Below are 27,135 nucleotides of genomic sequence, written 5' to 3' on the forward strand. Positions count from 1 at the left end.
TATCCGTATATCTCAATGTAAGTTCTGTCCCCCCCGAGCAGCCATGTTTGTTTTGATCTCGCAGCGCCACTCTACCCGCGGTGGACGTTTTTTTTGCCAATACTTTGAAACTGTAACCTTCTGGATATGGTCTACATTTTCGTATGGCCCAAACCATGACAAGGCACTCTTTTTCTGATGCTGAGTACCAGGATTTGGCCCCATTCAGGCTACTACTGGCATATGCGATTGCGTAGTTTACGCCATTAATTGTTTCCGTAAGTACGGCTCCTAATCATATATTACTCCCGTCTGTTTCAAGTTGAAGGGTTGAGTAATATATTGACATGTCAAAATTGGTGCTGATCTCAATAGTTCTTTAATTTTCTGGAAAGCCTTATCTTCTTCTAATTCCCAATTCCATAGTTGACCTCTTTTCAATAATCTATTCATTCGATCTCTTATTTCGGCGAAGTGTGGAATGAATTTTGTGTACCAATTTGCCATCTCTATTATGCACTGTAATTGTTTAATATTTTTAGCTGTAGGGAATTCTAATATTGGTTGATTTTTTTCTTCATCTATTTGGAGTCCATTGCGGTTCATTTTAAAACCTAAATATTTAATCTCTGATTAGCTAAATTCAAATTTGTCCGGACTGATCGTTAAGTTTGCGTCAGTTATGTTAACTAATACGATATTAAAAGAATTGAAATTGTCTGCCCAAATAGCTTCCGCCCATTGACGACGTGTGTGTATGTTTTGCGGTAAAGAAATACAAATTTTATTCGAATCTTTAACTTCCCTAGAATTACATACAGCTCCAAAACATTTCTTAGCTATTAATCTACTTTCTTTAAGGAATTCACTGATTTCCAAATTTATGCATTGTTTATAACTTTTACCTCGCTTGGTTCGGCTTTTATTTTCGATTTCTTGTTTTTAGCGTTTTTAGGCATTTATATGTTAGCTCAGATAATCAACTGGATCAGCTGTCAAGTAGAAAGCCGCGGCGGCCGCGAAACCTGATTGGTCAAAGTTTTGAAAAGTAACATGGCGGCTAAACTGCTCTCATTAGTGCTCAGTTGTATACCTTAGTGACTAGGGTGGCCAGAAAAAAACACTTTTGGTTTTCTTAGAAGCGAAATGCAAATAACGGTAGTTTATGGTATTGTAGAAGGTAGATTTTATTTTAAAAAAAATTTTAACAATAGTTAGAGGTGACGCATCGTCTTTAAAGTTCTTATGCAATTAACATGGGCAAAACCAACTTTTTTTCATTTAAGGTTTTAAGCACGAATTTACCCACTTTTTAATTTGAACTTTTAATATGTTGTTCTTGAGGTCTTCAGAATCCATATCAAAGCATTTTTAAAATGAAAAATTCATAATAAATATTATTTACGGTTGCCTAGAAAATGCTATTTTTACTGTTTTCCACTGTTTTTAAAGACTAATAACAGCCCCAAAAATATATATCTGATACTGAAATTTTGAGCATATTTTCTTTCTTTTCTTTCTTTCTTCTTTTCTTTTGAAAAAGCAGATTAGGAAAAGATATAATTAAACGTGCTACATTAAAAAGAAATCTCAGTAAATTTTTGAAATTTGACAGGTCTACGGCTTAAGCTGTGTAATTTTCGGGGCGGAGCGCTCATCATCCCTGCCATAAAAATTGATCCCAGTGAGTCTTGGCACCATACAGCCTAGAACCTTTCGTAGCAAGTGTCCATAGGTATATTTTCGTTTTTCGGGGACACTAACTAATCCTGTTAAAGAGTCATATCAATGAAAAGAGCTGAGGTTGCACCTTTACGATCGACATTTCACTTACCGAAATTTTCAGCTTTTGCAAAAACTAACTTCAAAGACGATGCGCCACCTCTAAATATTGCTTAAAATTAACAAACAAAAAATCTGCCTTCTACAATCGTATAAACTACCGTTATCTGCCTTTCGCTACTAAGAAAACCAAAAGTGTTTTTTTGTGGTCACCCTATTAGTGACGTCACATCAGTTGGAATGTTACCAAAGAGACGTAAAATAGACATTATTTTTTAAGTATTATAAACCTAAACAAATTTTCTCTTTTCTCCATAACGTTATTCACTGCTTCAAATTTCTTAAAATATCATTATCTCATTTTATGCAACATACCCATTGTTTTTGCAAAAATGAAAAAATCAGAGAATACTATTTTCTAGACACAAAATCTTGAACTTTAGAGAAACAAAATCAATCTTTAATGCACTCTATTTCATCAAAATTATATTTTTTAGATCGTCCTGGCAAAACCTAGTTTTTTTTTAATAGTAAATTAGACTTTTTCCTTACACTTAGTCATAAAAACAAACTAGCTTCAGGAATTTGAACCTCTAGAAAACAAATTTAGAGTTTTAGAGACAAAAAATAATTTTCAAAATCTTAATCTTCAGAATGTAATTATTTAGATTGTCCTCGACGGACTGAATACTGTCGACCTTCATTAAAATAGTAAATTGACATTTTTTCTGATACTTTTTTAAAATGGAACTTTTAAACACTTTTGACGAGATAGGTGACAAATAAGAATATTCTTGCGCAAATATTATGGTCGATTCACCTATAGATCTAGCGTAATCTTTACCCATGAGTATGGCAACAAAATTTTGCGTCCCAAAAAAATAGGCGCGAGATTATTATCGTGTTCTAATGGACGAAGTTAGAATGAGAGGATTCTCAAAGCATGTTGTTTACTAGGATGGTCGTGAGGGTTAAAGCTCAGGCTTTGGACCCACACCGTCGGCTTGCGGGTTCGATTCCAGCCTCGCACTCTGGAAGAGCCTCGGCAGCCCATGCGCTGAACACTATTCTAGCAAGGGAAAGTTGTGGGACCGGTACCTCAGGATAAAAAGGTTTTCTCTAAGTACTTAAAGCTGTTGCTCTTGGTGCTTCGGAACTCACCTTAAACTGTAGGCCCCCTCCCATCACCAAGTAAGTGTGTGGAGGTGTGTAAAGGAATAGAGAAGAAGGTATCAGAAAAATGTAAACCCTCAGTATGACGGCAGTTATTTACAGATGCCGTCTTTGTCGAGATCCCAATGAGAAGATTGAGCACATAATTGATGGCTGTACGATGCTTGCCTTGAAAGAATGCACGCGCAGACATAATCCTGTATCTGGGATCATACAACAAAAAAGTGCCCTAAATACTGTTTCACTAGAGAGATTTGAGCCTTACTACAAATATAGTCCAGTTAAAGTGCTGTAGAACAAAAACCATCTCCTTTACTGGGACAGTATTATTCTGACTGACCACCTAGTCAGACAGAATGATCCAGAGGTTCTCTGGTTAGAAAAACTTAATCAAAAAGTGAGAATAATAGGCATAATCTTTCCCCTTTAAAATAACATTCGATTCCGATATAGTGAGAAGATCCAGAAATATTCGGCACTGAAGCAGCAGATCTTGATCGTGTAGAGGGTGAACAAGGTCACTATCTACCCGGTCGTGATCTCCTCTACTGTGAACGCTCATGGAAGGTGTGTACAAATCAATGTAAATAAAATTAATATTTCGAATCGTTGGTCTCAGTCGTTGGCACTGAACTAGCGTTTTTAATAAAGATGGATCCCTATAAATAGGCTCTCCCGTAGGTATTTGGATCCCTAAGGGGCTCTCATTAATGAATGTTTGAATCCCTATAAACGAACTCTTTAATGTGAATGATGGATCCTACAGTGGGCCAGGAGCCTCGATTCCGTTACCAAACATCGATTTTTGAATTCGAAAAAATGAAACTGAATACTGAATTCAGGAATGACGTAATACTAATACTAATGTAATACTAATGACGTTAGTGAAACACGTTTTTTTATATTAAGAAATCAATTACGACCCTCCTACCTGCATTTATTTCACTCAACAAGGTATGTAATTTTTAAAAAGTTAATTAAATCTGGAGTTTTTAATTGCAATCAAATGCAATGACATTGTCAGTACATGAAAAACAAGATTTTTCAGCAAAGTATCTTAGGATGTGCACTTGAGCATAGGTGTGCTACGTTTTTTTACTTTTTATTTCTTCCACTTCTTATCGTATATCAACATGGCAGCAAGCGGCCATGTGATGGAGAGCTCTGCATAGTGGGCCGGGAGACCCGAAATCTGGGCTCAAAACTAAGTATGGAATTTAAATAAATCAAACTATTTATCATTTTTTTAGACAGTTTATAGTTCTTAAAAAACCATTCATATAATTATAATTGCCTATTACTGTTATTCGGTGCTATCTTTAACTTAGAAAACCACATGAAGTCAGTGATAAGAGAGATAAGGCAATAACTATTGTATTTTTTAATAATTTCGTAATATAAATTTTTCGATTGTATTTCTGCATCAATGAGTGTTTAGAAAATACGAAATAAATGCAATAGCTATACAAAAATGTGTGACCTGCGCCATTTTTCGCGTTTTAATTTTTAAAAAGAAAACTTACTCGAATCGTAGCTGAGCGTATTCGCTCGTACCCACTTGTACGGAGACATTCAATGAACTTGTTGCCTAACCAATAGCATCTATGCATAAAATTCGAAAATATTAACTATTAATAAAATGAAAATCATACAAATTATTTATTAATATTATTATTGATGGCAATAATAATTTATAATTATGAAAATAGATTATTTCATAAAGTTCAAATTTACTCTAATCTAATTAAAAACATAAGTGATCAATAAAAATGTTATTAAAATTGACTAATATGTATTACATAATATAGTTTAAATAATTAAGTATGTGATAAATAAGTACTATAAATTCCTAATAACCGACACTTTAAACGCCCGAATAAACGCTTTCAACTAAATCTGTTAATTTTTCTAAAAATTGCCGTAATTTTTAATCCGCCATTTTGAATTTCTGGCATTTTTAGCCAGATTGTTCAATGGTTTTAAGTTTGACCAAGATTTCTGGTACCCTATCCACTGTGCATCCCTATAAACGGGTTCTCCAGGATGAATGTTGGAACCCTATATAAGTGCTGACCAAGATGAATGTTGGAAACCTATATAAGTGCTGACCAGAATGAATGTTGGAACCCTATGTAAGTGCTGACCAGGATGAATGTTGGAACTCTATAAGGTTCTCCAGTGTGATTATCGGATTCCTAAAGACGGGCTCTTCATCGAGAATAAATGATGTAGAGAAATTGGTGTTGATTACTGGTCTCAATATATTTTTTTTAAAAAACTCATCCATTTGATCTCATGGTATGGTTAGATACGACGTTTCGACCATTCGTCGATGGTCCTCACCACGCAATAAAAATGTTGTGGACTATATAGATTAGAGATATTGCCTTTCGCCCCTTGTTGTACAATATACTATTAATGTAAGGTTTGTTATGAAGTTCTTTAAATTTTCTCGAAATTTGTGTGTTGCAAAGGTAACACTATGGATCTCTCCAAATTTAATTTATTATTATCTGTATTCACGGTATAATTGTTGTTATTTATTTTGTTAGCTCCATTGTCAACTAATTTGTTAATAATCTTGGTAGGAAAATTATTTATTTTCAATGTGTTTTTGAATATTTGTAGATTGCCTTTGTGAAAAGAAGGATGTGAGAGTTTTAGAGCCCTGTCTGCAAGGCTGTTAACTATGCTGATTTTATAAGGTGGAAATTTGTATATCTACCAGGGATCGGAAACTTTTTGCTTGGACCCGAGTTTGAAGGGTTCCTTAAGGTCCGCACCCTTTAAATCTTTAAGGGTTCAGGTTCGAACCCGGACCCTTTAATTTATTAAGGGTACGGGTTTGAACCCGGACCGTTTAGAATTGACAGGGTTCGCGTCCATAACTGTACCCTTTAAGTTCTTAAGAGTGCGGGACCGAGCCCGAACCTTTTAAATTTTATAAGGTCCGGGCCCAGACTCGTACCCTTTAAGATCTTAAGGGTACGGGTCCGGACCCGAACCCCTGAAGAACCTTTTAACGTCGGATCCTACCTAAAAGGTTCCTAGAAATACATATATTTGAGAAATTTACAAACACGATTTGAATAATAATTATTAATAATTAATAACATTTTTAAAATTTGAGTCAAATTTTTTAATTTTTGAATTTCAACCGCAAATTATGATCTGTGACACGAAAACCCCCTCGTACTGACTTTTATGTAAATCTACCAAATTAATTAGATTTCCAAAATTTGAGTCAAACTTGAGAATTGTTTATTTTTGATCCCAAATTTGTGTTTCTCTTTTGTAACCTGGCAAAAATATTACCGCCACTTTATCTTCTCGACCGGTCAGGACAGAATCCCAAAAATTTAGGAAAACAACATTTTCATTGTACAGTAGTTCAAGAGAGATGCTCGACAAAAAGGGGTCATAGAATCTGTTAGAATATTTTATCTGGCACCAGAAACTTATTTCTGTTCAGGGTTGGCTCCGCATTAAATTCCGGATATATACTTCACACGGCAGCTCCCCTCTGTTAGGGTTAAACGACATCTCCCGCTCTCTGGGTTCCGTCATGAGAGATACTTGCTGCATCGGCGGGCTCACAAATGGAAAATGTTGGGATCGACATCCGACCAGAGCAGAAAACAATAACTCTTATTGCTGAAGCCATCCGGAAGGAAAAGAAAATTCTTCAATGTCTAGAATTTTAAAATTAAATCTGGAAAATGGTCACTACATTATTTCAGTCCGCGATCCCGCTGTATAAATCTCTTTCTATATATAATTCAGTTTGCCGTTGAAAGTTGAAGGTTTGGAAGAACATTCTGTTCTGATCGCTCGAAGAATCAACTAGAGTCGGTGTCCCGATTTACTCAAAATGGAACCACGATTTAACTCCTTGGATTTGGAGAGATTTCTAGAGGAAACCGTCCGGACTCCTCGAGTAAGTTTCAGACTTGGTGCTTAGTCTTCATATTTTTTTTTTGTATTCCTGATAAAGAAGAGTAAATTATTTTGAAATGGGTCGAGCATCCTCTGGGACGCGCTAAACCGACAAATGTATTTTCTCTAAAGAAAAATTATCCACTCTAATCAATCACGATGTTTGTTTGTTATTTGAGCTAAAATCTTCTTTTATATATATATATATATATATATATATATACTCAAATTATTATGTGTTTTTCTCTTTTTTTTTGTCATTAAAAACAATTACATAATCAACAGAATGCTGAAATTTTAATTACACTATCTGCGAACCCTATAACTTACCCCCTATTTAGCCTAAGCTTGCATGCAAATTTTTCAGGCTAATAAGGAGTTTAGCTAAATATAGAGGCCATAAAAGACCGCCAGGTGTGTAAAATTATACAAGTAAACACGCCTCTGCGATGATGCTGTCCCTGGAAGGTCAGCGGTTCCTAATTCGCATAAGATAAATTCATTTTTTCATTTATTAGACGTTTCAGCCTTTCACCAAACGAGCAGCTCATTACATGGCGCTCAAACTTAGCAACGGAATTTTTTTTTAAAGTTTGCAGCATTTTGTTTATGTTTCTTGTTTCAGCATAAGATCCCTTAGCTGGATTAAATTTATTATCTTTCTTATGCAACAAGTTTATTCTGCTACATATTTACATTTTTTCTTGTATTCTTCATTTATTACATTGTATATTTTTTGGTCTTTTGCTTTTGTTCTGTTTTTTTTTTTATTCTTTACAAGAGCGCTAAAGCGCTATATAAGAACAGAAAAGTCCTTATGAACAATAGGCAATTTAAAGTGTGCGGGTAGGTAGGTCGCGACCGCGAGTGATTTCCCTGTAATTTAAAGCCTTAATAAAAAGATAGGTCGAGAATGCGATAACAGCTGTGACAGCTGGGTCGTATGGATAGGTCGGGAGTGTGTTGACAGCTTTTGCGAATAATTGCTTTACAGAGAAAGGAGGGAAAGAGGGAATAATTATTCTGTTTTAATAGTACTTTTGTTTTCTTCCCCATCTGCAAGAACGGTAACCATTCAATTTGTAAAAAATTTGAATTGATTTCGACGATACTCGAGATGTGTCATAACTTTTAGTTCTAAATTACAGAGCACTGAAAAACGTTTAGAAACGAGAAATAGGACTGTGCAAGAGATACGGAGTATACCGAAGAGTATATCACTTTTCGTTATTATTTCATACTCGGCGTTCTCTTCCCACATTCTTGTGTATCAATGCTTTGTCCATTTCTGACATATAGCGCTGTCTCACACGTGCTCACCGGCAACGGTTCTACCTTCCCGCATACCCCTATACCACAACAGCTATGCTACGTCGCCTTCTCACTCAGTGCGTAGTGCGTTCTCTCTCCCACCTTCAGAGACGGAGCCGTGCTAACTCGTGACTAGCAGTTGCAACCATTTTGGTTTTCCCGCCCGCACGTTCTTTTTCCATCGATAACGGACTGCATTAAATGCAGTCTTTTCTCGTGGCTCTCAGATGTCGCCATTTCGATTCTTTCTCCACGCTCGGCACCTACCGGTTTAGTTCGAGACTGCTCGGACTCCTACCTTCGCGCTTCCTTGACCAGACTGGGCAAGTAAATCACAGCTAGGTACCAAAATTGAATATCTCTCTACAGTCTGCTGTGTTTCTCGATGGTTAATGATTTTTTTTTAATTAACTGTCGAGTTATTCAGTAGGCTTGGATAGTGTTTCAATTGTTAAATTACGGGTAATCTTATTAGTTTTCGTGGTACAAAATGACACGCAAACTAGATCGGGATTCTTGGATTTATTTCTTAAATGAATTCGAGTTGAGATGTTTGGGCAACGAACTATGCATTAACCCGACTGGGCTAATACCAATATTACGCGAACGTATCCTGCGCTATATGAAGGTACGAGACGGAGAAATCAATATCCCGTGGGACACATGGGATACACATAATGCACCCTTCATGCAAACTGATGGGATGCAGAGTAGTAATGTCCCAGGTTTCGAGATACCTTCCTTTTTAAATGTTCATAGGCATGGGAGACAAATCCCAACTTTCACAACGTGATTCGCGACAACCGCGGCGAATACTTCGACATACTACTACAGCTAGAACTAGCATGTCAGAATCGGTTCGCCACGCGACATTTCCGACTACACTTCCGCATAACAACAAATGATATTTTATCTCGAATTATCTCCCCGAATTATCAATCGATTCAACCGATTTTTAATTCTCCGGTAATTGATTTAAGCCAACCGCCGCCTGTTTTTTCTCAAATCAATAAAAATAATACCAACATACCGGTTTGCACTAGCTACGAAATAAATAGAACAGATTGGAACATAGGTACAAGTTTTCCAAATAACATTTGTAATTTAACGCGTTTACCACCCACCCCTTTAAATATTAATTCAGGTGGAAAAAGACTAAATTACAAACAGTTCGTCGGCGGGTACACCGATTCTATTACCTAATGGGGGACCGGTCCAAATTAATACTACACTGCCTCAGCATTCCAGACATTTTAATAACCTCAATAAAAACCGTGATATAGGAAAAATAATTAGGAAATGGAGTATTTCTTTCGAAGGGTTTTCTGCAACTAGTTCCGAGGAATTCTTAACAAAAATATCAAAGAATGAAGTATTTTCACCGGTGACAGATGCCGAGGTAATAAGCGCGCTACCATTGTTGTTGACAGGTTTAGCTAGGCTATGGTAACGGAATTTAATTGCGGAAGGCAAAGTATGGTATAGTTGGACGGAATTTCAAGCCGATTTTAGGGATCGGTTCACAGGAGATAATGTAGACCACAAAATTAGGGAACAAATTAGGACGCGAACTCAGGGCCTTAAAGAGAAAATCGAAGATTATCTTACTTGTTTGGTCGTACAATAAATTGAACTACCCCGGTACCAGACAAGAACAATTAGATAATGCTCATCGCAGATTGCGTCCAGATTATAAAAAACATATTAAACGTAGGGATGTTAGGAATTTTGAGGAGTTGGCTCATTTAGGAAAGGACTGGGAGACGGGATGGGCAACGTTCGAAGAATATAGGCCACCCCCGCCACCGGAATCCTAATTTCTTCCGGAGTTTGCATATAAGCCAATAAATAATAAAAATAATTAACCTAATCCCAGTACCGCGAATAACAATACGCGTAAACCAGCTCACTGTGCCGCAGTGGAAACCCCTCTTTCTGAAGCTCTAGCAACAATGACTCAGGTGCCAAATCATTCAACTTCCAAACCAGACAATAAAAAGAACAAAAGTAGGAAACAAAACAAGGGCATATCCTCCAGTTCTACTGAACCAGTGGATGCTCTTACTACTTCTTCTAAAGATTGGGCCTCAAATCCTTAAAAACAAATAGGTCGAAATTGTCTAGCACATGGAGTGGCAGGTCCTCATAACCACTGTCACATTAATTGCGATAGGGATAAGGCAATTTATTGCTTTACTTGTGGTCGTCCTGGGGTTCGCAAACATGATTGCTCCACTTCCGAATGTGTGGCAAAACGTAAGCCGGAACACGCAAAGAGGACTCAGAATTAGAGGTCGTTGCTGAGACTACCCCGCCAAATACTGGCCTCCCTACTGTCTCGCCGGTTCTTATTAAACCGTATTCAGTGCCTTCTTTTTCCCCTTCGGCTTCTGGGGGGAGGGGGGAGTCCCGTAAAACCGGTAAAAATAAAATCAGTTAAAATAGATTCCGAATCGGAATCAGAAGGCGAATGTGATGCGCTACATTATGAAGAAATTAATAAACGGTATTTTGTGAAAATAAAAATCGGTGACACAGCATTAGAAGCTCTGGTCGATTCAGGCTCGGGAAAAATCTATTCTTGGTAATCAAGGGATTGAAGCAATAAATAAATTAGGCGCAAAGATCACATCGTCAAGAATAAAAGCAGTCATGTTTCCGAATGGAACAACGGAGAATGTATTAGGGCGGGTAGTCGTACCGGTCAAACTCGATACAGTAGAAAAGCAGGTTGTTTTTAGGACGGTCATAAATTGTAAGTACCAGTGTGTTTTAGGTATGGACGCTATCAAGATTTTTAAATTGATAGTGGATGGTAGCACCGATACATTACAAATGGTCTATGACCAAGCCACATTACACACGGCTACCGTGGACTTACTCTCAACCCCTTCTTATTACGAAGACTGCGCAGCTATTAAAGAGTTAACGGCCGAACAGAGTCAATAAATTCATAGCGGATAAAGCCCTTAAGCCATGAGAATTAGGTAAAACAAACCTAGCAGAACATAAAATCGATGTTAATGATCATGCATCTATTAAACAGAAGGGATGCCGCAGACCCCCCGCGGTTTTGACGGAACTCCACTAAATTTTTGATAATCTAGTAGAAGAAGGATTAGTGGAACCGTCAGATAGTCCTTGGGCCTCGCCACCTATGATGGTCAGAAAACCTAATGGTTCTTATAGACTTTGTATAGATTATAGGGCCGTTAATAGGTGTACCAAAAAAGACGCTTATCCGTCACCACCTATGTCAAACATTTTACACAGGTTAGCGGAGGTCAACTATATGTCAACACTAGATCTTAAAGTGGCGTTCCACCAAATAACCCTTGAAAATAAAAGTAAGGAGATTACCGCGTTTTCAGTACCGGGCCGCGGTCATTTTCATTATACTCTATGCCGATTGGTCTTACCAATTCCCCCGCGACATTTCAGCGGTTAATCGATGTTATTATAGGCACGGAGTTGAAACCCCATGCTTTTGCTTATCTTGACATTATTATTGTCAGTAAGACTTTCGAAGACACATCAAATGGCTAACATTAGTCTTGGATAGATTAGCCGAAGCAGGTCTCACAATTAATCCGAAAAAATGCCTATTCTTTCGGAACGAAATAAGATATTTAGGTTACCTCGTCAATAGCGTGGGGGTCAAAATAAATCCAGAAAAATTAGCTCCAGTAATTGAGTACCCATCCCCAAGGAACTTTTGGCAACTACGAAGATTTCTGGGCTCTGCATCTTGGTATCGTAGATTTATACCAAATTTGGCCACTATTGCTGAACCCCTTACTCGCTTGCTTCGAAAGAGCTGTTCTTGGGTTTGGCTTGAGGAGCAAGACAAGACTTTTTAAGCCATTAAGAAAGCGCTCAGTTCGGCACCGCTTGTGTTTTGTCCAAACTTTGCGCACCCTTTTACATTACAAACCAACGCTAGCTCGAGCGGCCTCGGGGCGGTACTAACCCAGACGTACGATAGCGTTGAACACGTCATTGCTTACGCTAGCAAGGCACTATCTGACGCCGAACGAAATTACTCCGTCACAGAGTGTTTAGCCGTCGTTTGGGCCATCCGTAAATTTAGAGAATACTTGGAGGGGTTTCACTTTACTGTGATAACCGACCACAGTAGTCTTAAGTGGCTCCAATATCTACAAGACCCTACGGGAAGGCTGTCTCACTGGTCACTGAGTCTTCTGGAATACGATTTTGAGTTCCAACACCGCAAAGGTACCCTCAACGTAGTGCCGGATTTTCTGTCCAGAATAACTCAGGATCAGGATGAGGTCGATCAATCTGCGATATTTGCATCTGAATATTCGTGGTACCTCAAACGACTCTCCGATATAGAGCGGTCTTCACATTATGAGATACATAAAACAATGCGATAAATGTCAAAGGTGTAAAGTAGAGATATTAAAAATATCGGGTGAAATGGGACATCGGGTAATCGAAAAACCTTAGTATATGGTTGGCGCAGATATTATGGGACCATACACTCCCTCCTCAGCCCAGCACAGGTACATACTCGTGTTCCAAGATTTCTTCACTAAGTGGATTGAACTTATCCCCTTAAGGCCATGTGATGAGTGTAACAGCTGATCAAGTCAGCCCTAAGATCAATATTTTTCACCCATATTGAAAAATAAAAGTTTAAATAACGCGGAAACTTTTTTCGGGAAATGTTAGTAAATATTAAAGGATCGCTTGTGGCCTTGCAAAGAGTTGGAGGAAGAAAAAAGTTTATTTATGCAAGTAATGATTATCGACGGACACATTTAGGTTTTACAGCAGAAGTTTTACTTTTAACTTTCTCTGACGGTAATCATGCAATCTGTATTACCCACAGACCCTAGAAGTTCGAAGTTGTCTACTCGCTGCGCTAGTGCTGCTTTGGCACAGTTGATACCAGACTGATACGTATGTCAGACCAAATATGTTTATTTGCATTTTAAGTGCAAACATTAGTTTTTTCATTATTGGTGCATAATGTTCGTGAGCGATTTTTGTTGTTTTGTCCCACTTTGATAAATATAAACCTCATAACTAGCCCATTAACAACATTGCAAATTGCTTGCAGGGCTTGACGACAGCACGATCGGTATTTCTCCAAAATAGAAATATACAAAAAAACTTTTTTCATGATTCTAATTATTTAGGACCAGAGACAAATTCTTGCATGCCTTCTATGTATCGTGCGAAATTTTTAACACGATATCTCATTCCGTGTGGACGTACGTTGGGAAAGAAAACTTCCACTGGTATTTTCTTCAAAAAAACAAAGCAGAGACATGGACTTTATTACCTCCTCTATCTTTTCCCAAACTTTCAGAGGGACACCTCATTTCGTTTAGACGTAAATTGGAAGAGAAAAATCGAAGACCAGGTTTGGTCACGTGACCCTCTCGTCACATGGCCTTAAGGAGTGCTACGGGCCCGGCGATAACTAAAGCCTTTCAAGAGGTAATATTGAATCGTTGGGGAGCCCCAAGGTTCCTGTTCACAGATAACGGTACTGAATTCTGTAACAAATTAGTTGACAATTTGTACGCTAAAAATAACATCCTAAGGAGTAAGACGCCTAGTTATCACCCACAATCCAATCCGGTCGAAAGAGTTAATCGCGTTTTGAAGACCATGTTACGCTCATTTATTTACGCAACGTAAGTGGGATATATACTTAAATGATTTCAGTTTTGCGTACGCTTTGCTAAAAACGTTACCGGTTTTCCTTAACTTCGGTCGTAACCCATTGCCAACGGGTACACTACATGACTTGGTCACACCAACAGAACCAATGGTTTTACCGTCCGGGAAGGTCGACGCCTGGACGGAAAGAATCGAAAGGCTCCGATGCATTACACGATTTAATGAAACTAAATTTAAATTCGACCCATGACCAATAGACGCGACATTATAATTTAAGAAGTAGACCGCGTACATATCAAGTAGGTGACAGGGTCCTATTAAGAGATAGAACTTTGTCTTTTAAGCAGAAAGGAATAAGCGCGTCACTGGTTCCCAAATATGGATCAGAAGTTTATACCATCGCAAAAGTACTCTCACGTACAGTCTTTGTGCTCGCCGATAGCAAAGGAAAAATAATCCCTTACACATGTCACACTCAAGATTTAAAACCTTATTCACCTAAAACTTGACTCTAGGTAATCACCGAGACTAGTTGTGTCGTCCAGGCGTAGATGGTGTTGGGTACCGATTAGTCTTCCTTCTTTCTTTTCCTCTAATGCATGAGGTGTGGATTTCTTTTTTTTTCGTTAGATTGACGCATATAGAAGTTACTATGTGCCAGACGACGAACCCATTCATGATATCCAACAGCTACCCCTGGGGGGGGGGGATTCAGAGTTAGGGCCGCAGTTTTGGATCCCCTATTTGCCTTCACGGACACTTATTGGGTCCCAAACATAATGACTAACCCTGTCTCCACTTCCTGGGGGTTATACCCTTGGAAGGAGGGGTAATCCAACACAACCGCGGAGTATTCCGCGGATCCTGCCAGCCACGGGCCACCAGCCACTGAAACACGAGAGGAGGAGTCGGAGGGGGCGGAGGAGCCCCCACATGTCACGGGGCCTAACCCCTAGTGAGTAGACATTCCGGGCATCCGCAGCGTCGTCCCCGCGGCGGAGTGAAACACCGCGAGGCAAAGAGGGAGGCCCTGCATAAACGTTGGAACACTAAGAGGTTCTAAAATAAAATTAAAATAATCTCTTCTCGTTAAACTAGTTTAATTCTTATATTACCCGGTTAAATAACCAATCCGTTAAATTAATTATTAATAACTAGGGTTAAGTTTATACGAAAAGTGATTAATGAATTCAAAGAGATAAGTACCAAAATTTTCTCTAATTTTTTCTTAATTCTGTTAGTTCATTATTTTCCAATTTTTTTTGGTCCTGTTAATTTTTTTTACTATCATTCACTTGATTATCAGTGACTCGTCGAGCGTCTCTCAGTCCCATAGGATGGTCATGGCTTTTTTTTTTTTTTTTGAACACTCGCGATTTGTCCATAAGCACCAGGGCCATGATGAATCTTACTTGGGGATTCTCCGGTCTGGTCGGGGGATGTTGTAACGTGGCAAAAATATTAACGCCACTTTATCTTCTCGACCGGTCAGGACAGAACCCCAAAAATTTAGAAAAACAACATTTTCACTGTACAGTGGTTCAGGAGAGATGCTCGACAAAAAGGGGTCATAGAATCTGTTAGAATATTTTATCTGGCACCAGAAACTTATTTCTGTTCAGGGTTGGCTCCGCATTAAATTCCGGATATATACTTCACACCGCAACTCCCCTCTGTTAGGGTTAAACGACATCTCCTGCTCTCTGGGTTACGTCATGAGAGATACTTGCTGAATTGGCGGGCTTACAAATGGAAAATGTTGAGATAGACATCCGACCAGCGCACAAAACAATAACTCTTATTGCTGAAGCCATCCGGAAGGAAAAGAAAATTCTTCAATGTCTAGAATTTTTAAATTAAATCTGGAAAATGCTCACTACATTATTTTAGTCCGCGATCCCACTGGATAAATCTCTTTCTATACATAATTCAGTTCGCCTCTGAAAGTTTAGAAGGATAAAAGCGCGGCAGATGGGTCATTTCCGATCTCCCACGCGTGCGCAGTCGCCCACCTGTCCGATCACTTAGCCTGCTCGAGGATTCCGGAGGGCATTCTGTTCTGATCGCTCGACGAATCAACTAGAGTCGGTGTCCTGATTTACTCAAAATGGAAGCACGATTCAACTCCTTGGATTTGGAGAGAATTCTAGAGGATATTTTCCGGGCTCCTCGAGTAAGTTTCAGACTTGGTGCTTAATATTCATTTTTTTGTGTATTCCTGATAAAGAAGGGTAAACTATTTTGAAATAGGTCGAGCATCCTCTGGGACGCCCTAAACCAACAAATGTATTTTCTCTACAGAAAAATTATTCACTCTAATCAATCACGATGTTTGTTTGTTATTTGAGCTACAATCTTCTTTTTTTTTATGTAAACTCAAATTATTATGTGTTTTTCTCTTTTTTTTTTGTAATTAAAAACAATTACATAATCAACAGAATGCTGAAATTTTAATTACACTATCTGCGAACCCTATAACTTACTCCCCATTTAGCCTAAGCTTGCATGCAAATTTTTCAGACTAATAAGGAGTTTAATTAAATATGGCGGCCATAAAAGACCGCCAGGCGTGTAAAATTATATAAGTTAACACGCGTCTGTGATGATGCCGTCCCTGGAAGTTCAGCGGTTCCTAATTCGCCTGAGATAAATTCATTTTTCATTTATTAGACGTTTTAGCCTTTCAGCAAACTAGCAGTTTATTACAATATGCTAAAGATTCTCAAGGCTCTGAGAAGCTCTGAGAAACACGATCATAAATAACAAGCAAAGAGGGATTAAAATCTTGAAATAGGTTTTTGTTCATTTCAAAGTCACCATCCCAAATCTCCATTTTTAAATTTTTTCTTCAAATTATACCACGTTTTTTTAATTGGTGAATTTTCTCATTATACTTATTCATAATTATAACTTATATACTAATATATAATTTTCTAGTTGAATTCAAGAATGTTGGCTTTTTTGCCGTATCTCATTCCATTTACGAGAAACGTTGTATTAATTCCAATTTTAAACGTTCTTCTCTTCGCGAAAAACAGCCGGCAATGTAGACTCCACCTAACATTTTGAAATAAAATGAATTGATATTCAGTCCTCTTTTTCATTGACGATGTTCCAGTAACTTCCAGCTAATCAATAGTTCGCGTCTCAGATGGCTCTTTTGGCAAGGGTAAAGAGGTGCCCTACAGTTTGCGTTTATCCTGCTAGTGAGCTAAATAGCCACACTAGACTCAAAGGAACAATTCGACAAAAATTGTAAAAATTGAGCATTTTATGAAAATTATAGATTTTCCAAAAGTTGTTTAATTTTTTAATGTACCTAAAAGCAGTGAAAAATGTACGAATATAAAAATTTTGTATAAAAGGTCAATAAAATTAATTTTCAGTTTGCGGAAATTTAGTTTTTTAAAATCGCCGAGCGTCCGCAACCACCTGGGCGCAAAAAGAACCTGAAATTTGTTATTTATTCTATTTTTTTAAGGATAGAAAAAATTATTTTTCAATATTTTATTCATCTACGCAATGGATATAGCTTCACCCTGCCGATAGAAATCTCAAAGTATATGCTAAAGATTCTCAAGGCTCTCAGAAATTCTCCGCAGGCACTCAGGTAGATCCCTGCCAGAAAAAAAGGAAAAACTCGGAAAGACCGCTGTGGAAAGATTCAGAAATGTTTCGGAAAGGGCTATGTGAACTTTGCTTCCATTTCTTTCCGAAAGTCAAGCTATCCCACGAATCTTTCCAAATGGCCCTTTCTCCTACTTCTTTCCGATCAGTGCATAGTGTCCCTCTAGCCCAGGGCTCACCAGAAGGCAGCCATTGACTGCATTGGCTCCCAGTGGGACCCAAGAGACTAGGTCGAGCTGGCCGTAATATCTTATCGTTCGACCGGTTCCTGTCCCTTCACGGTCATTATAGAGTAGAGTTTACACTCTTGAAAATAAAGAAGGGATTTTGGCGGCCATCGTTTTTCATTATTCTTTCTGAATTTTCATTCAGAACTCTCCAAAATTTTTCACCTTTTTTAAGCTTTAATTCGAAGTTTAATTTGCAGACAAATTTAATTCACTTTCTAAATTAAAGATGAAATTTAAATTGGAAATGATTTGTATTGTAAATTCGAGTACAAAAGTTCAGGCCCCCCGGCGTGAATGACGGCGAGAGGTAATTTACCGTGACCGTAACCCTTCGCTCGATTTCTGGAAAACGAAGAAAAAAATGACAGAAAAAATTTGTGGCAGTCATACACTTGTCGTGGTAGCCAGCACCTGCTTAAAGTGGCGAGCCCTGCTCTGGCCAGCCTCTATTTCATTAAATTTATTCATTGAATATACAGGGTGTCTAAAAAGTCTCGGGACGGTTGGATATTTCCTCAGGTAAAATATTTTTTAAAAAAGTGAAGGTCATTCTTGAAGTAAATTTCAATGAGGAATTCAATGGTGAATGGCTCCATGGAATTCAGCCAAAATGCTATAAAAACCACAGGTATCTCATATTATGAGAACCACACCGTGCAACTATGCACTTATTATGCCTGACCTGCACAATAGAAAACTTCAACACTATCGATATTTTCCTACTTAGTTATTCAATCCCCATTACTCCAAAAAAACTTTACTGCTAAATACATATTTAATGAATAATAAATAGGGTTTAAAGAATCCCCTTCCAAGAACTCGACCACCATCGATTTCACAAAAAGTTCGCCTATAATCTTTAAAAGCCGAATGAAAAATGGACTATACCACGAAATTACTCTTTCTTCAAGCGCTACAAGTTAGTGATAGAACCAACAGAGTGGTTTTCTTAGTTTAGCTGATACCCCTTTTCCTCATATTACGAGAATATTTCATATTCGAGTACTCTCCTATATATATATATATGTGTGTGTGTGTGTGTGTGTGTGTGTGTCGGGTGTGTGTGTGTGTAATTAATAGATCACATATTTCACATTTATTCAGAAAGAAACGGAAGCAACGTTCACATAGAAATAGGAAAGGACTGAAAAGGATCGGAAAGGTACTTTCTTTAAGATTCTTTCCCTAGGGATACATTTAAAGGTCCAGGTAGCTCGTTTAAATGCTTTGAAGGATTTAAAATGTATTTTCCGAAATAAAAGTACGATCATAAATAACAAACAGAGAGACTGAAATTGAAATAAGAATTCGATCATAAATAACAAGCAAAAAGGCTATCTTAATAAAGTAGCAGACATTCAAGGGTCCTTTGTTAAGCTTTCGGATTAAAATTTAGAAACAGAATTTTTTTAATTTCATAATTAACAGCCTAAAACATAATTTGGAATCTACGGGTTTCGATGATTTCTGATACCTAATTTTTTTTTTTTTTAATTGGAATTAATACGTTTCTCGTAAATAGAATGATACGCCAAAAAAAGAATACATTTTTGAATTCAACTAGAAAATTGTATATTAGTATATAATTATAAATAAGTATAATGAGAAAATTCATCAAATGAAAAAAGTGGGTAAAACTATAGAATAGCGGCTTCTCCCGTATAACCCTTTAACGTAAAAATATATAAAAACATTGTTATTATTTGATGAATTTTAAATGAATAAGGTGGGGGAAGAACTTTCTTAAACAACATTATGATTTTCTTTACAAAGAAAAGAAGCTGAAATGCTTCTTGCATACCTGACTGAAATCACTACACTTTGATCATCAAAATTAATCCTGATTGAACTTGTATACACTAAACTTCTGTAAAATACATGTAAGTCTAACTAATTGTAGGGTCTCGGTTATGCGAAAAATTGTTTTTTCTGTGTCTACACGTTTGGACAATCCGCATGTTCATGCACATTTATAATAATGCGATCGAATCTAAACATACGAATCTGGAAAGGGGAAGGGAGAACAGGAAAAGGGAAGAGCTTGTAGGTTGTATCCGGAAATATCGACACAGCCCATGCCGCTTTCCTTTTTTACCTTCTGTTTACCTATTCTGATATCAACCTGGAAAGGAAAAAAAGAGAGCTGGAAAAGGGAAGAGGGGTGGTTTATGCCCGGAAATATGGACACAATGCACATCCTTTCCCCCTTTCCAGCTTCCCCCTTTCTGCGTTAAGTATGATATAATAATGAAATTACGAATTATTGAGTGTAAAAAATTGGGAAATTGTTGTTATGAATGGATTTTTGATTGGGTTAGTCAGGTACGTAACTAGCATTGCTGCCATTTTTCCTAAATATTAAATTTTAAAAATCCTCGAGAATACTCTTCCCCCACCTTTTTCATTTGTAATACATCAAATAAAAATAATTTTTTGATATTTTTGAACGTTAAACGCTCATACGGAAGAAGCCAATATTCTATAGTTTTACCAAAAAGTGTTAATAATTTGAAGAATTTAAAAAGGGAGTCGGGTTGGCGACGGCCAACTACTGTAAACAACTCTGCCCGCCCGGTACGTAACGAATACAAAAGGAACATTATATTACCGTCGCATCACTCTTAAAAGGACCCAAATCTCTCTGACTATCTCTGAGACTAAATCATTCAAATCGAAACTGCAAATAGTCTCAAACCAGCCAGGTTATTTCGCCTGAGAATACTCTGAGATTTCTATCCGTAATTTACAAACTTACCTTCCTTACTGTTGGATAAAACTCCGTTTAAAGTGAGATATAGAAAAGCTAAAGATCCACCAAAAATCATAAATAAGATTTCACAAAGAAATCTTCTTGTTGACTACGGTTTCTTGCCACTTAATGAATATTATTCAGCAACGACTAGAACGTATCTGATCCAACAAAGAACTCAACTTTAGCATGTTAAGCTACTGCGCTTGCCCGACGCAGCGACTATCATTGGTCGCTGTTGGCGCGTGATTCAAACCGGATATAATTAACAATAATTGAAATTAAATATATACTCATTGTAAATTGCACATTAATGTTAGAAATTTCATAAATGATGATTTATGATCAGAAAAAAATAAAAACGCCTATATTATTTTAATAATTGTTTTTTTTTTAGTTCCAATCCAAAGACTAACTTATATTTCATCAACTAATTTTTAAATTAATATATTTCTAACATTTAATATACTCTCTATGAATATTTGCATAATTTCATGTACAAATTTCCGTTGCAAAAAACAATCATACTAGATAAATACGTGAAAATAACGTTTTCAGCTGAAAACAGTTCTTCCTAAATCAGAATCGTCACATTATGCCGCTCATAATAAGAAAAATTGAACAACAATCATCATTACTGATAATAAAAATTGAGCTAGTGTCTACAAGTACCAAAAAAATTTGGCTATTCATACCAAAGTTTCGGTATACATACGACTCGTTAAATAAACATGTTTGTTCTTCAAAAACCTTTGTTAATTAAATAAAAATCCATCTTTTGAAATTAAAGAAAATATTCTATTATTTAAAATATATACTCGCTGGTATTTGTTTCTAACTTACATCACAAATTGCGTAATTTCTAATAATAATTTATAATTTATAATAATTATCTTGCCTAATTTCAGTCATTGTCAATTATACCAGGTTTGAATCGCGCGCCAACATCGATAATTGACAGTCGCTGCGCCGGGCAAGCGCACTAGATCAAAATGCCAAAGCTGGAATAGAGCGAAGGGTTAGTTGCTTGGATTTTCGATCTACACTAGATTGCAAGATTGCATGGGATTGCAAAAGATTGCAAGATTGTCAAATATTGTCAAAGATTGCATGGGATTGCACAAGAATGAATAAGATTGCACAAGATTTCACAGGATTGCAAGGGAAATTTTTAAGATTTAAGTCGTAATTCGCGCTCACAGTGCAAATGCTTACTTTCAGCGCTATGTATCGCTGACATCCTTGTTGTCTTTGGCCATGTGATGCATGTGAGATATAAACGTGATTATATTTACGCAAAGTCTTAACGAGTGACTCGAATTATTTAACTGGTGTCCAGTAACAATAAGAACAAAAACTGTCTTAGGATAAGAAACTGAGGTAATTTAGGTAATTTAATGAGAAACTATAAAACTTTACATAAATGTTTGATGGTAATTTGGATTACAACAGAAATACCTGAATATTAGATAGATGGAATAGCCCTATTTATTTCATAATAGTTATGAGAGAATTTATCAGTGAATATGCACTTTTTCACTTAGAAATTTTTTTTCTGTGTTCAACAAATTGTTTCGTTGGCCGCATAGGGTTGATTTGATTTCAGAAAACATTTTGGTTTATTAAAACAAATTCGTTTGCTTAAATCAATCAAAGTTTTTCTTTGAACTATTTCGTTGATTTTAGAAAATATTTTATTATTTCAACAGAATTTGTTGGTAGGGTCAACCAAATAATTCAAGAAAGTGTCACGGAAAAAAACATAAAAATTTAATCCTTTTTCTTTTGCATGTCGGTGACCCTTATAAAAATAATTGATCGGAAAAGTGAATCGATTGCGATTAAGTGATCGTGTGAAAAATACCAACAATTGCTTGCATCCATGTGATCACCTAAAATTGCATAATTAAGTTTTTGATAAAACAACAGAATAGATGTTTGAATCAAGCAATTAATGAATCCTGCACAGGTTATATTGCAAATATCTTGTTGAATTGTCGCATCTTGTGATATTTACTAGTTAAATAAACTGCCAAATAATTAATACAAGATAACACAATTGCATGGTAAGCCATTCACAATGTAAATTGAGCTGGGTACATTAATGATTAGATTAACTACAAGTTTTGGGCGAATCAACCAAAATCTTTAAGAGCTTTATCTTATTATTTTCCTCTTTTATGTGAGGTTGCGTTACATCTCGTGCTTCGCCAAATTCTCGGCCATTTTTAGCTTCTTTGAATATGACTGAATGTTTCCCAAACTTCAGGTGAACGTTATGGATCTCAACGAAGTTTGGTGGATTGAAGCAGAAACCGCAAATAAAGCTACAATTCCATTGTACTTAAAAAATTTACTAATGATGACTGAGTTTGATAATCTGCCGTCCCTGGAAGGTCTTGACACTCAGCAAGTTGAAATGATGGAATCTTTTGCTCAAACCGAGATGGAGAATCTAATTGATCCCGAAAACCCATTGACGGACTACTATGGGATTTACGGGAAATACTCAAAAAACTTTAAGATTTTACCAGGTCATAGGATATTATTAAAAGAACTGCGAGATTACTGCCGAAAATTGAAAAACGTAAAATTACTTACGAATAAAACCATTGAGCGAAAAACGTTGAACGTAAATCAAGTTGAACGCGATTTTGGAAAAGAAGAGAAGCATATCTTGAAACTGCTAAAAGACTATATAAATAGGCTAACAGAAAAAGACGAATACAAAACCATATTTAAGGCATCAGTTGTAAATAATATTAAAGAATTAAAGGCACCAGTAACACTGAAAGAGCCAGGTAAAGATCTTTGTAGTAAATTCAAATCCATATTTTGCTCATCTGTAATAAAAATTAGTAAAGTTCAAGGTCGTTGGTATATATCAAACTATACGATACATCTCAGAGATCAACAGTTAAAAGCAAAGAAAAAATTGACAAAAATCAAATTAAAATGTCGAAAATTGGCATTAAAAGTTTAGTTCAGAACAAAAGATTAACTATGGACACAGTTTTAGATGCAGATGATCGATCCGTTGCTACTCCGTCGAAGATACATAAGCTGCTACCGGAAAAAGTCGATGACTCCAAAAACTCTGACTAGGAATTCTCCAAATTTTTAGCACGTGAAGAACCGTCTGGGGTACGGTTTTTTCTAGATTGTAAGCAAGATCCCTCGCAAATTCAAAAGTGGAGTTTAGAAAAATATTCTCGATCAGAAAGAGACCGACGATCCTTAAGCAAAAACACGAAAGGACCATTTTTACTTACTAACTATTTTTCAATTATGAACAAAGTTGAGATTTTAATTAAAAGAAACGAAGAAATGAAAAATACGATAATTTCTCTCATGGATCAGCTAGACGTCTCGACAGATGGAAAAAATCTAAAAGAGAATGTTAATTATAGCCATCTTATTTCGTCTTTGATGGATACCGCTAATTTTAATGCAGGAAGAGATTCGCGAGGCCACCGTTATGGCAATGATATGAAACTCTTTGTGTCGTATATTTTTCTTTTAGGAGGGAGAATTCTTTACGAAGTAATCCAAGCTAATCTCCCAGGTTCTCTACCATCGGTTTCTACAGTTGGAAAATCAATTTAAAAATTCAATGATCCAGTTAGAGCATGGGAATTTAGATTCGACGCACTGGCAGAATATTTGAAATAAAGAGATTTGCCAAAGTTCGTTTGGATAAGCGAAGATGCTTCAAGAATTACAGGGCGAATTCAATACGACCCTCGATTTAATCGGATAGTGGGTTTCATGTTACCACTAGATGTACACGGCGTTCCTATCTGCGGATCCTTTGGAGCAACTTCGGAAGAACCCTGGCGGACCGAAGGAACCGAATGGAGTCTCTACAAAGTACCCGTGAAGACCTTATTGGGTCCCCATTCTGTTCCTTTTTATAAGACTAAAAAAACAGCAAGGTCAACTTTTAAACTGTTGAAATTCGGATTCTACGTTAAATTTTCTATTAGAAACTCACGGAGTAATCGCAATACTTTTGTTTGCAGCGTTAAAAATTTAAACAAATGTCATTAACTTCTGCTGAAGGTGAATTCAAGCGCATCCATAATAGCTCAAGTAGTATGTTACGCGCGAAGTTTAAAAATAAAATTCTGTTTCACTTGCATCGCAACGTTGTTGTCTGAGGCTTACACTATGTGGCGCTAGCATCCAGATAAAATTCTTAAGTTACCGACGGAACGCTTATTATCTGCTACTAACATGGACATAGGAAACATGGGACTAGGCATGCCATTGCGGGATTGATGCAATGAGGGGGGTGGTCCGCCATCTTTTGATGAGCCGCGACAAACATGGCAGCGCCCACATGTTTATATTTTCATGCACAGTTTGTCGGGAAAAATGCTCGTGCGCATAATCAAGTGGCACATCATAAGATGGCGGCTCTCCCCACACATGGAATTCTCCCCCCTCCATGGATTCAACCCCGCTCGCCAAGTTAGGATGACATGCCTAGTCCCGTGTTTCATATGTCCATGGCTACTAAAAGAAGATGCACTTGAAGGCGACTTCGGCCTATGTAAATGGCAGGTATTTTATTTTTTTAAGTTTTTAACACTACAAGAAAAAGTATTGCGATTACTCCGTGAGTTTCTAATGCAAATTTAACATAGAATCCGAGTTTCAACCATTTTAAAGTTGATTTTGCTGTCTTTTTTTGTTTTTGTTTTTTTTTTAAAGGAACCGAATGGGGACCCAACGGGGTCTTTACGGGTACTTTGTAGAGGCTCCATTCGGTTTTTTCGGTCCACCAGGATAATTTTTAATAGGAAATAGTTTTTATTTAAAATAAAAATCATTGGATTTTGAAGAAAAAACATTCTGAACAATTTTTTGTTACGTTAATGCTTTTCGTTGAAATTTTTGTTATTTTGTATGAAAAAATATCAGGTTTGAAAGAATATTTACAATTTTGCAACCACTTTAGGTTATGTTGGTGTGTTTTACCTAAAATTGGAATTTCTAAACAAAAAGTAATTGAATTCCCCGGCGGACCGAAGGAACCGAATGAAGCCTCTACAAAGTACCTGTAAAGACCCAATTGTGTCCCCATTCGATTCCTTTTTAAAAAAGAAAACAAAAACAGCAAGATCCACTTTTAAACTTTTGACATTTGGATTCTACGTTAATTTTTCTATTAAATACTCACGGAGTGATCGCAAAACTTTTTTTTGCAACGTTAAAAGTGTAAACAAATTTAATTAACTTCTGCTGAAGGTGACTTCAGGCACATCCATAATAGCTGAAGTAGTATGTTGCGCGCGAAGTTTAAAAATAAACTTCTCTCTAATTTGCATCCCAGCGTTGTTGCCTGAGGTTTCCACTACGTGGCGCTAGCATCCAGAAAATGTTCTTAAAGGTACCGACGGAACGCTGCCAGAAAAAGTATTGCGATTACTCCGTGTGTTTCTAATGCAAATTTTAACGTAGAATCCGAATTTCAACCATTTAAAAGTTGATTTTGCTGTTTTTTTTTTTTTTTTTTAAAGGAACCGAATGGGGACCCAATGGGGTCTTTAAGGGTACTTTATAGAGGCTCCATTCGGTTCCTTCGGTCCGCCAGGGAAGTTATAAAAAATTATTTTCAAGATAATTGTATGGCCTATTACGGATATGTAATAATGGCACAGCCATTTCAAGCTGGAGTTGCATTTTGCTTAGCATTTTTTGGAACCAACAACCGCTTCACAGCCGAAGATGTTATGCAAAGATGGAACTGGATAAAAAAAGAAGTAGCTTTAAGAGAAATACACTTTAAAAATGTTGTACTAAAAATGATTAAGAATGTTTAAAAATTTATTTACAACATTATTATATCAAATTAACGAACTAAGTCTTCTTCATACCAGCTTAATCTTTCTATTTTCTTATTCTTTCATTGTATAAGTCATCAAATGCAGTTTAGCTATATAATTCTAAGAAATCTAATTAAATTTCATTTTTTAAAAGGAGGCAGAAGAAATACATTTTCCAAAGCAGTAATAACTAGGAAGAATTATAGTCCCCTCTTCTTTCAAACGAATTAACAATTTTTTATAAATTCTCACGATACATTCATAGATTAAGGAACGTTTTATTCGAGGTTTTATTTTATTTTAGAAACATTTATCTCAATTGTCATTCATTAGACAAAGAGTTTGAGGAAAGGGTGTAAGAAACACAGTCCTGTGCATCCAAGTACAAGAATTTTTCGGATTCCAATAGGAAAAATTGAGGAAAATCCAAAGATTATCGGAAGATCTCAAGCTGGGCTCAGTTATCTGTCAACAAGTGAATTTATTATATTGGCAAAGAGAAGAAGGAAAATGTGGATAAGTGTTTTGCGCTATGGGCCTTTAAGTGCAAGTCAATTAGAAAATTCCCGGATTTGCGAGGAACATTTTATGAGTGGCAAGTAAGAAATGTATGCGTTTCAAGTGTGATATTATGTACGCGAGGTTATGTTTACTACAATTGTAGCGGAACAATTACTTGTGATTTATATTTATTGCAATCGTTTGTAATTTGTTTGTACAATATAGGCACTCCAGTTGACTTGGCGAATAAGGATCATCCTGATTGGGTCCCTACCGATAGAAATTTCTGAGTTTTCTTTAGCGAAATAGCCTGGCCAATTTGAGACTATAAGCAGAGTCGATTTGATACAATTTAGTCTCG

General features: G+C 36.7%; 2 protein-coding genes across 5 annotated transcripts in view; one reads left to right on the top strand and one right to left on the bottom strand.

The window, feature by feature from the left end:
• Positions 1-20,605, bottom strand: part of LOC117174497 — a 77,788-nt gene extending 57,183 nt beyond the window's left edge. For both annotated transcript variants that reach the window (XM_033363666.1, XM_033363665.1), the window contains exon 1: positions 20,449-20,605. The gene's annotated coding sequence lies outside the window, so the exon portion shown is untranslated. The remainder of the gene's footprint in view (positions 1-20,448) is intronic.
• A 1,051-nt stretch (positions 20,606-21,656) lies between these two features.
• LOC117174499 lies at positions 21,657-27,135 on the top strand. 3 transcript variants are annotated; one of them, XM_033363670.1, is made up of 4 exons: positions 21,657-21,822; positions 22,712-23,243; positions 23,456-23,586; positions 26,578-27,135. In XM_033363670.1, exons 2-3 carry the CDS (start codon positions 22,721-22,723, stop codon positions 23,545-23,547), a joined length of 615 nt encoding a protein of 204 aa, XP_033219561.1. In that variant the 5' UTR covers positions 21,657-21,822; positions 22,712-22,720; the 3' UTR covers positions 23,548-23,586; positions 26,578-27,135. The 3 variants fall into 3 exon arrangements, 2 of the variants coding, with proteins under 2 accessions (XP_033219561.1, XP_033219560.1); XR_004467313.1 differs by having other exon boundaries at positions 22,712-23,586; XM_033363669.1 differs by lacking the exon at positions 26,578-27,135 and having other exon boundaries at positions 22,712-24,352.

The sequence above is a fragment of the Belonocnema kinseyi genome, chromosome 6 (genome assembly GCF_010883055.1).
Source record: "Belonocnema kinseyi isolate 2016_QV_RU_SX_M_011 chromosome 6, B_treatae_v1, whole genome shotgun sequence".
NCBI lineage: Eukaryota > Metazoa > Arthropoda > Insecta > Hymenoptera > Cynipidae > Belonocnema > Belonocnema kinseyi.